At 34.4% G+C, this 12197-nt stretch overlaps 1 protein-coding gene across 2 annotated transcripts in view; it reads left to right on the forward strand.

The window, feature by feature from the left end:
* The first annotated feature begins 233 nt into the window (after positions 1 to 233).
* Positions 234 to 12197, forward strand: part of st6galnac3 (ST6 (alpha-N-acetyl-neuraminyl-2,3-beta-galactosyl-1,3)-N-acetylgalactosaminide alpha-2,6-sialyltransferase 3) — a 139906-nt gene continuing 127942 nt past the window's right edge. For both annotated transcript variants that reach the window (XM_058797925.1, XM_058797934.1), the window contains exon 1: positions 234 to 433. In XM_058797925.1, the coding sequence (XP_058653908.1) occupies positions 416 to 433 (18 nt within the window). In that variant the 5' untranslated portion in view covers positions 234 to 415. The remainder of the gene's footprint in view (positions 434 to 12197) is intronic.

The following is a 12197-nucleotide window of genomic DNA, read 5'->3' on the forward strand; positions in this document are numbered from 1 at the left end:
CAAATGCTGTAGCATTAAAGTAAATCTAAACAGACAATGATAAATAATTTTTACCGCATGTATATAGGCCTACTCTCTTTGCAACAATAGTGAAGTTAATTCCTGTCATCCACACGGCCATTCTTTACATTACAGTGCGCCGAACAGCACAGGAATGAAATATCAGTCACATGATGAAGGGGGCGGGGCTCTCGTAGCTATGAGCCAATAGGAGCGCACGTCCACCCGAGCTCTGTAAATCAGGGAATAGAGCATGAATAACGGTACTCCACAATATTTACTGAAATGTTTCATCGCAACACGAAAGTCGGACATCCATGGCACATAAATAAATCATTAAGCCGCCAATACTGGCCTTTCCGTCTATAGATAGGGACGAGCACTTCAGCACTGCGAGCTATTATTCAGTGTTAAGATGGCCTGGATCTGGAAGGTAAGTCGAGCTGAGTGTTTGTCTCGCTTCATATCTAGTAATGTATGGATGCGCATTAACGTGCTGCTCAGATTGCATACGCTAAGTTGGTATTTTAAAGTTAGAAGTGTGCAACGAGAAACGGAGGATTCTGCTAATAGCTTGGTTCTTTTGTTATGAATGGAACTGTGTGGTAGAAGCTTCATGTCTTGTAACATTGTTCAAGTGCGACACGTGTGATCACTCAGTTTGCTTACACTTTGCAACCAGATTTATTTGATGTATCCTGGCTTATGCAATGATTGGACTTGTATCCAATCATGTCGATGACGATGTCTGAGTCTGCAAAGACCTTCGTTGTAAGAGACATACAACGCAATAAAGTTATTAGTTTTAATGTAATATGCACGTTATTACAACCACTGATGTATATGGTTTTTATATCCTCCTTGAGGTTTCACAACCTTCTGTTCAGAAACAAATGAAGACCTTCATGCTTCAGGGTACCACTACTCATGATATGTGGCTGGAGGTTTTATTTATCTATTTATTTGTTTTTTGGATGAATCATTCTGTCTATTGTGATGTGAAAAAAGAACAGTAAAAGCATCGGGACAGATTGCATTTTCAAACATGCTTGAATCTCTGGCCTTGTGTCAATCGAAAAAATAAAAAATAAAACTCTAGAAACCTTTGAGAAGTGTTGATTTTGTATTTTTTGCAAACTTTCAGACATGGGCAGTACGTTATAAAAAAAGGAGAAAAGAACATATTAATTCAAGAAATAGCTGGAATACGCATCTTTTGCCTGATTTGTAGTCTGGATGCGTCAACGCAAGTTGCTAAAAGTCAGAGTCAGTCTGCAGATTTTCAGCAGTCGGAAAATTGTGTAGTTTATGATGGGTACAGGCTCCAATTTTAACTTCAGATTCTATGATTCCATCCAGTCTCAAGATATCAGACATATTTGATATTTTAAGCTGATTTTATAACACAAATAATGTCGACTAGCAAGAAGGCGCATGTTACTGCTTGAGTTTGTTGTTGTTGTTGTTGTGTGATCCTCAGTGTATGATGCCCATAAAAGTTGTGTAGTGTATTCCAGCCTTAAATCACAACATTGTTACATTTCTGATTTCCTTTATTTATCATTTTAGTTCTTGTAGTATTTGAAAAATTAAACACCCTATATGTCTTTCTCTAGTTTGTTCAGCTAGTGTTGTTCACCAATGTGTATTAAAGCTGTGTATTGTTTTTGCAGCCATTGGTAGGTTGATTTGTGCTATCAAAACTTTAACTTGTTTGCTTGAGCATCCCAACCAGCCTGACAAAAGCATCTTCAGTTGCATTTCCACAGAACTGCAAAACAATGATTGTTTTTCAGACAAGTTTCCTGAACACAGCATTGGTCAGAGACACAGATGGGCCTAGTTCTGCACCCAAAATCATGCTATTAATTTAAAGACAATAGCCAAATGTTTCTAAAAATGGTAACAAACGATTTGCACTTGAGCTTGGTTCGGCATGCCACGATTACACTACAAAGTGGAAATCCATACTAGTTGGGCCGGATCAGTACAGGGTTTGGAATGGCTAAGAAATGAGAATGGTTGTGCCAAACTACTCTTGTTGCTTAACAGTTCCATTCTGTGCTGATCCATGATTTTGGGGGTGGACCAATTGCAGACAAAACCTGCATAACTATGCAGAATAACCTTCTATATTGTGTGTTTAAAATGTTTTGATTTTGTAAATATTCAAAGTGAATGTAAAACCGTTTTTAACAGTAATGTTTAAAAGAAACAGCACTTAACAGCTAAACAAAAACAGCTGTATGGAAGGGATGCAATGGGTTGTTCAGCAACTATGTTCAACAAGTAACAATTTTAATTTCAGTTACAATGCTTGCATGCCATTCATTGAAACTGAAGACATATAATCAGGAGATTCCTGTGTGGCTGTAAATAGCCTTAGTTGGCTGTACTGTCTGATAAAGAGGTGCCTTTGTCAGTGCTTTATCATTACCCTTAATCTATACGTCTGCATCAGACGGCAATCCGCAAACAGAGAAGAGCAACATATTAACTATTTAAAGCTGCTCATATAAAATACATGTTCCTGCTTATATGTGGACGTGAAGTGTTGGAGTTCTATTGGAATTCTTAGAATTTTCCTTAAGCACATTGCTTTTCTTCTGGACAGTTTGGATGGTTTTGTGATGGTAATGTAACCTTCAAGAGCTGGTCAGAGTGCGGTGTGCCACTGAGAGCCTCTTTGTAATCGCTGAGAATTAGTTCCAGCGTTGTCCACTTCACAGGGCCGCAGTGGTCAGTTCGGCCTGCTCTCAGCCTTCTGCACGCATACTTCACTGTAAAAAGACCTGCAACTACCTTAAAGAGCTATTTCTACTTGATCAAACCATTTAATTTAACTTAATGTATTTAGGTTGATTCATAATATTTTTAATATGTTTGGAAGCACAGTTTATATATAAAAATATATAACAACTAATTCATTATTACTTATATTACTTATATAATTATATTATTAAAATAAAATATTTCTGAATATTTTTTACTTTATTGTATTTAAATGTCAATAATTTCAACAATTTATTCAATTAAGCATAATCAATCACAGCCTTTTGCGATTTGGTAAGTGTAGTAAGCCATATTGCAAATTCGATTTTAGTTTTAGTTGAGAAGTTATCTAGTAAATTATCTTGTAATTGATTGGAAACACTGGGTAGTGTAATAAGAAAATTTAGCCTATAATAGATTGTCAAACTCTCTAAAAGTTTACTTCATGTTTATTCTGATGAATTTGCTTGTAATGACCTAGTGATCTTAATAGATTATGTAGACAAAAAACATTGTAATGTGTGTTTTAAATGGGAAGAATGTCTTAAATGGTTAGAGTTATGACTGAAATCAAGACAATCTGGGTGTTGCAATTGCAAATATTTTAAACATTTGAGAAAGTATTAAAGACCCAACAAATCTAAATCCAGAGATTATCAGTAAGATCATGAGAAACAGACAGTTTGGATGGGATTACACACAATTCTATTAGGCTAATTTTAAGAGGTTTAACTTTGGAGTGGTCCAACAGTCAAAAATAAGCATTTTGCGTATTTGTATTGACATAAACACAATAGTAGAGACATGCAACTAGGAGTCTTTAGCATATAGCAAACTTTAATTTATTTTTAAACATAGGCTTGCATGGTATTAGTTCAATTAGCCAATTTAAACGAGCTTTCTCCGCACACATTGTATACTGACTAATCCAGCACCGCTCACACAGACTTACTGACTTCACTTTTGGTGCATTATACATCTTAACGCCACTGTAAAGGGGTTGCTAAGATTTCTTTTTTTTTTTTTTTAAAGTCTTTTATGCTCGTCAATAGTGATTGACCGATATTGATTTTTTATAACCGATACTGATACCAATTATTTGCATGTTTATGTGCCCGATAACCGATATGCAGAACCTATATTTATTTACTGTTATAAAGTAAATAAATGACTGAGTGAAGTAAGAACATGCTTCACTTTGGTTTTTCCTCTTTTCAGTCATCTTTTTTTTTAAAGTGTTGAAAATTAGCAGTCTTTCATGTTAAATTTAATCTTCATATTACAACAATAAAAAATATTTTATTTATAAAAAGCATCAGCAGCAACAACACTAAGCAAAATAAATGTAGAATGTCTAATGTTTTCAAATGGAGAAAATAAAGGACAGGAGTCATATCAACTTCATTTTAAACTACAGTTTTAGTAGGTTTATAAGCTGTTAGGCCTATGGAGTCAAGAATGATTCACTGGATAATGTTAATTCACTGAATAATATTCTCTGGAATATTGGAATATAACAAACAAAACATCGTATTTCATTGTATTTCTCAACTGGAATGTTATATCAGAATTATTAATAATGTTTTTGTCCTTCTAGATTATGAAATGCCTGCTGACAGCGTGGTTTATCTATGCATTTACACAGAACTATACTCAAACTGAGATCTCGCAGAGATAATAAATAATTAATTTCCATAGAGTTGTATTTATTTAGATGTTTATTAGCAAAATAATAGTTATATAGTAAATGTTACTACAGTTTAGGGTGTTTTAAATAAGTGAATCACTTTGTGACTCCGACTTCACGAGACTAACGATGAGCATAGACAACAGAGAGAGAATTCAATTCAGTGCTTTTATTTCCAACATGTGCTCATTCATGGCTGCGTATTATTGAATCCAAAGTTACGTCTTTATTGGGACAGGACATGACAGATTATTTTCCATGACTCCGTGAGTTGCTCTATATTTCTTAGAGCCAAGCTGCATAAACTACATAACAGGCATTTATGTAATGCATCTAATTTGTAGAGATGTTCCGATTCTCTTTTTCCCTTCCCGATACCGATTCCGATACCTAGGCTCAGGGTATCGGCCGATACCGAGTACTGATCCGATACCTGGGTGTGTATCTGGTTATACAGCTGTATGTACTACTAGCCCTGTATGAATTGATATAATTATTTTATGGTGTGCTTCACCATATACTATATATATATATACATATATATATAGATAGATGATAGTCTGGCGAGTAAACAAAAAAATATAATCTATAATGTTTGGAAAATGGAACATCTTTTTAAATATCTAAAAGTACACTCTTAACATCAGTCAGTCAAGCATTATAAATATATTATGATAATCAAGTATTATTTAATGATATAACTTTAGCAATTAGAATTAAAACTTGGTAACCATGTATGAATACATATTAGTCATTTTAACTGAACTTAAGACTGGTGGTGGTGCTTTTTTGGTCATTCAGTGTTTCTGTAAAAAATGGGGGGAAAACTATCAATAATACTGATAAGATAATCATACTATGAATTCTACTAAGAACAATATAAAACGCACTAAGGATTAACGAGCTGCTGGATTCATGAATATTAATCATGTTGTCTGCATTGGCTCGAACTGATTTGCTGAAATCAAAACAGGGACGATAATAGGTGAGCGCCAGCCAATAAGATTGTCGTTTGCGCATTAGCTCCGCCCACTACTGGAGAACCCGGCTGTTCTTAAAAGCTGAAGAATTCATTTCAATTTATCGGTGAAACCGATATGGTAAAATGCTTAAATATGGAAAAATGTCAGTAAATTGATATATCGATCGATCTCTACTCGTCAATACTGCATTTATTCAATCAAAAATATAGTAAAAATACTGAAATATTTTTGTTAGTATTCTTTGATGATGTCACGGTCTTGTGTGCAAATCAAAGCGCACGACACAGGAGTATAATCCAAAAGAGTTCTTTTTAATAATCCAAAGGAGAAGACGGGTACAACCAAACACAAATCCAAACAATAGCAGACAAAGAAACATGTTTGATATTTACGATTTGAGTTCAGCAACGCTCCGTCTCGATCGGGAACAGATAAATAATCGAAATGACACCACACAGAGGATTTTTGGACAAAAAATCTTTTGCGACAAGCCACGAACCGGGCCACACCCCCTGATCGTTCGGGTGTGCAAATCGGGCTTAGAAACGGCCTTAAAATCCTCTAGCGTGCGGCCAACCTAAGTAACTAATCAGAGCAACTAACTAGGATGACGGAAACACAGAAAACTAAACTAAAACAGATAATACATGTCACAGATGAATAGAAAGTAAAAACTTTTTTTTTTAAATATTAATTTTGTTAACATGATAAATGTCTTCACTGTCAATTTTGATCATTTTAACGCATCCCTGCCAGGATCAGAAATGAATATTTCCATTAAGGGTCAATATTTTCTCCCTTGTATTGATTTCCAGGAGCATTTATTTTTTTTACATTCATCGGGGCAATTTTTATAATTACCTCCTTAATTGTATCTTTGTTGTCTGTAATGCCAAATACTTAAATTTAACCAATTACTTGCAGTGAAAATATTTTAAACTGTTACCAATAATAACCAACTGTATATAAATGATACATTTTAGAAACAGGGACTCACTGACTAATCTAAACACCTCTGATTGGCCATTGCATTCATAAGCTCAACAGAAATGTGTGTGATTGGTTATAATGCTCTACGCTGCAAAAAACAACATATAAAAAGCAATCTGATGGAATGTGCACAGATCTGTAATCTATCTATCTATAAATTTAGGTTGTTATACATGGAAAAATGGAAATTGTCTATAAATATTTAGTCTTTAAAATTTCTTTCTTTTTTAACTCATTGTAACATCAGATGTCACAATACAAGGGATGAGTAAATAGAGACCCACTTTTAATTTTTGGCTGAACTACTTCCTTTAATAGCCCTGGTTCAGACGTTTTCTGCTGTTTAATGAAGCCAAGCTTAAAAGGTTGCAGGTAAGATGGATTAGCAAGCACTTTACACATAAACCTTCCAACAAGACGATTTCCCCTTTATTAAATCCAATTTGGTCCTTGCTCCATTAGGATGTCCTACAAGGAGACTCTGTTGTCTGAATGTGTCATTGTGCAACATTTAGTTTTGTACTGGTAGCTCAGCCTTGTTTGGGAGGTGGAGAAAGACAGCTAGGTCAGGAAGTGACTGACATCTCATTTGACTAGTAATCTGGCTTGGAATGGTAACAGTGTTGATGTGGGTAAGTAGCTTAGCAGGAATGTGAGGAGGCCAGGGAGAGATATTGCAGGCATCTGCTTGTGTGGCTTTTTGAGGATTTACACTTCTGATCCATTTGCACACAACAGATGTGAATCCAGACTGAATTTTGTTTGCCTTTCCTTAATGAAGTAGAACTTTGAATGGAAGATTTGGGATTTTGTTATGCAAATGTTATGGTTTACTGTATTGTAGGTCTCTTTTATTGTTTAATAATATGCTTATCAAATATTAATTTATTAAAAATGACACTATAAGGTGAACCGTTTAACCCTTTTAGAGATTTCTACTCATCAGTTGCTTGATTCAGTTAATCAGCACAGAATTAATCAACAATTACCCTCTAATATACAGTGCCACGAATGACGCAGATCATTTGAGCTGTTATTATTGTAGGTCTATGTTTCCACCCCATTGATTATAAACAGTATGTGATGAATTATGATGACATCTTGGACCATCAACTCAAGTGTCACTTTTGATTTAGATGATTTGTAAACAGTGTTACTCAATGTCCCTGCATGCCTATAGTATAAACAAGGAGTCTTTCAGACAAAAGAGAGGGTTTTAATAATGCTGGGCTTTTAGATACCAAAAATGTGTTAATTTGTACTAAATCAATGTTATTTTAAAATCTAGAGATCAGTTTTTAAAGCTGATTGCTGGCTGTATTTTGATGAAGTTTATGTTGCCTCAACATTTGCTGTAATAAGCGGTGTAATTAAAGTATATTACACCATAATAAGGCAAGCACCAAAGGATCATTTAAAAATTTTAAATGTGGTGAAAATGTGTTGCATTCTATTAAGACTAAAACATATTTAAATATTTTATAGTGTTGTGGAACAATTTCAAGTGTAGTTAAAGAAACAGTTCACCCTAAAATGAAAAAGTCTTTGATTACTTATTCAGCTTCACAGTGAGACGTGATGCACCGTTTTTAATTTTTATTATAAATGCAAATAGGTTTGAGTGCTTTGTCAGATTAAATGTAAGATACTTACACTGCTTTCTGTTCCTCATTATTGTATGCCTTCAGAAGACTTGGGATATTAGTGAGTCATATGGACTACTTTATGTTTCACATTTGCATAGTTATTTATTTAGCAAATGCTTTTATCCAAAGCAACTTACAATGAGGAAGCAATTTGTCATAAGTGCCAACAATATTTGCAGTACACAATGCCGAGATTAAAGTATAAACTAGATTAGTACACAAAGCTAGAGCAGAGGTAAAATGCAGAAAAGACAACCTGTTCTCACTCGCAAGGCATCAAAAACCAAAGTATAGTCAAGTGCCTTTAGTGTCACTGTTACGACGCTAAAAGTACCCCTATGCTTCATTTTTTTAACAAGCTTGATGACTTAATGAGAATTCTTTGGCATCAATACACAGGACATGGAAAATTTGGATGATATGTAACTGCGGAATTATTTCCAGTGATTAAAACCTTAGGCTAACTTTGTTCCTCACATAAAGATATAATATTGTAAAGATATTTGCTTCAGACTTCAAGACATGGAATGCATCACAAATAGTTTGTAATACCTTTTTTTTGGTAAATTTTTGTAAGAAATTGCCGTGACTGTACTTTTATCTGCCTGTTACGTGTTCTGTGTTGTTGAGAAGTGGGTAGGTTTAGGGTAGGGTGAGGTTAGGTCCTCAAAAATATCTATGAAAAAGTATAAATATGTGTAAAGTGTAAATATAATAAATATGTATTTCCAACTTTACAAATGGATGCAAAGAATTAAATGAATCTTGATGCATAAGGCAAGCAACTGAAAGCATGGAGTTTCTAGTTCGATATAGTGATTCAAGGGTACCATTAGCATCTTAATATTAATAGCTAGAGGCGTTTGACCATGCTTTATTTTTTACACCTTGGGAGTCAGAATACCTTTAATAGTAAGGGCATTTGTTTATGATTGTGGATTAGTGCTTATGGAAGAGGTGTGTCTGTAGTTCTGGCGTTACAGTGATCTTCTGAGGAGATCAGGTGAAGGTCAGCGGTTCAATCCACCAAAGACAAATAGAGAGGGTGCTTTTATGGTGCTTCTTTGGTGGAGTTTGACAGCCAAGGTCAAGATGATTGTCCTTTACGTTTACTTCAGTGATTCTAGCTTTTGTTCGTTATTATCCTGTATACTGTATATATTCTTTTACATATTGTTCAAGTATTTAAAATAGAGCTTTTACTTGATTCAAATATTTCATGAAACATTCAAACCTGTAATAATTCAAGAATGAAACAACTTTCCCATCACTTTATGAAGGTATAATGACAGTGTTTCATGGATGTGATTTCTGATCAGTTTGTAGAAATCCCTTTATGGTGTTAAACATAGGTCATGCATTAACTTGTTTAAACACTTAAGCACTTCAGGTACAAAATTTTGAGTTTAAACCATTCTGGCTTACATCTGCATTGTGTTATTGAAAAAAGATCAGCTAATCTGTCATTCCAGGTCCCACCAGTGCCTTCGTCTCTTTTTACAAACTCAAAACCGGAGAGTAAATTGAGATTTCCTTTCCCACTTCATAAGTTTCTGTACTATATGTTTGTCTTCTATAGAACCTGTCCTTGAGACTTTTTGGAAGAAAACTGTGTGTAATTCTGTTTTCTCATTTGAAATGTCTATTTAAGGAATGATACCATGTGAATTTTCCATTGCAAATCCAGATGTTGTGAAGCATTAATCTCTCCCTCAGAGAATAAATAGGTTTGCTGAGAAAGCAGAATTAATTATGATTCTTTCCAATCTTTCCGTAGTAAGAAAATGCAAGATTGGCTGGAACCAACTTTATGGATACTTAAATGGTTAGTTCACCCCAAAATGAAAATTCTGTCTTTAATTACTCTCCCTCATGTCGTTCCAAACCTGTAAGACCTTCGTTCATCTTCGGAACACAAATTAAGATGTTTTTGATGAAATCGGAGAGCTATCTGACCCTCCATAGACAGCAACACAACTGAAATGTTCCCAGGCCCAGAAACGTAGTAAATACATCGGTAAAACAGTCCATGTGACATAGGGCTGAAACGATTCCTCGAGTAATTCGAGTAACTCCAATACAAAAAATAATCGAGGCAAATTCTTGTGCTTCGAAGAATCGTTTAGTTCATTTACTAGGCATGTACTGAATTTTCGGCCGCCGAAAATATATGCCGCGCCGCGCCACACAGCAGTGTTCAGGTTTCACTGTCCTCCAGCCGCGTGACGCTCCGTTCAATATTCCGCTCTATAAAGTGCATTCTGCTCATTTACCGCTCATGCTCACCGGAAAAGCTAAGTCCGCTCAAATAACGCGTGATAAGAAATTTCTATGTAGTACACTTGTTCCTGTTTGCAGTAGCGCTGCTGTGCTGTGACATGCTGTAGTGTAGTAACGCTGGTCAAATCTCCTTCACTGATCTGCTCCCCGCTACGCTCTGCTCACATGAGCTGATAATGATAGCTTTGCCAGGGTTTTTATATTTTTACACATTTACTTGATATTTCTGTACACAGAATCATAATTTCTATTCATTTCCCACTGATTTACGCGATGTGATGAGCATTACTCATATTAACGCGATCATATCTCTATAAATGAATGGCAGAGACGCGCGTTTTCCTTTACCACACACACTGCCGACTCGATGAGGACATAAACACACAAACAACATCTCCAGAACTGATCTGAGAGTCACTTCATGAGCCTTTCACCGTTTCATTTGAGTAAAACTAGCTTCATATCATATTCACACAGAAGGAATCCACAGCAACCCGTCAAAATAAAAGTCCGGATTAATTTGAAGACATTGCAGCAGAAATATATTACTATTGTTCAATGTACATACTACTACTACTAAAATTATGAAAACTTAATTTTTTTGAGGAATGATCACACAACATTTCTTCCATGTTTTAATTTTAATAGTAAATCCCCTTTGTTTGCCAAAATGTTTAATTTTCAATAATTTAAAGATAAATAAAATTGTTTTATGCCTTCATTTGATAAACAGATACACAATACAGAATTTCTGAGGAAAAATAAAACATTTCATAAGGCTATTTTAAGAATGAATAACAATAAAACATTAGATGAGAGAAAATAAAACATAACTTTATAATTGTCATTTTCTTTAATCATAGCTATAATTATAGTAACACCTAAAATGTGTTGCATGTAAAAAGTGTTTGTTTCAGCCACTTGAAGGGTGGGTACATTGTGTGCACAGTGCACATGATCAGGATGGTACCACCTCCGCCGCATTTTGAGAAAGGAAAAACCCTGTTTGCAGGACTATACATTATTTGGATAATTAGTCAAAAACAACAACAACAACAGTTATGTCTGATTCTGTTGTATAGAACTGAATAAAAAATAATACATTGATATTTAATATTAATATATTTTCTGTCCAATTTTCTTTCAATAAAAGTGTGGTTATTTTATTGGCTTGTGTTTTTTAAATTCTTTGTCATTAAAATTGAGTTAAATTAAAAAGTCTTACAAAACTACTTTATATTATTGAATAAATAATTATTACAAAGCCGTTTGGTTCTCGACCAAGCACATCCAGAATTCTTGGTTTCAGCCCAGAATTTTCATTTCGGTGCATCACTGTAACTGCATAGAGTGCACTGTGTTTGCAACCACATGCTCCTTTAAAGGATTACACACACCAGTATGCAGAGAGAGATTTAAGAGGGTTTATTCTCCAAATAACTTTAAATTCATGTTGCTGAAAAATGTGTTAATAAATGTTGTGTATGGACTCTTGTTTTTGTTCCATGTTAGCTTCCTGCCCGCTAATTTTTGCCTTTTACAAAAGCCACAAAGCCTTCTAAGAAGACAGTAAAGGCTTATGTCACGCCTGAGCTGTAGTTAGGCTGAAACTTGAAAGTTAAGTTGCACAATGTTTAGGTTTTATTATTATTTTTTTATTACTATTATTTTGATTTATGTCTTAGTTTTAGGTTGTACTATGTTTACCTTTTTTAAAGTAATTTGAAATAGATTTTTATATTTTTATATATTTGTATTTTGAATGTAATATGGCAATTAAATGCACTAAATGGGTTTAGTTTTATTAATATATACAATTTCAGCAATAAAAATGTAAAT

Source organism: Onychostoma macrolepis, chromosome 02 (assembly GCF_012432095.1).
Source record: "Onychostoma macrolepis isolate SWU-2019 chromosome 02, ASM1243209v1, whole genome shotgun sequence".
Lineage (NCBI taxonomy): Eukaryota > Metazoa > Chordata > Actinopteri > Cypriniformes > Cyprinidae > Onychostoma > Onychostoma macrolepis.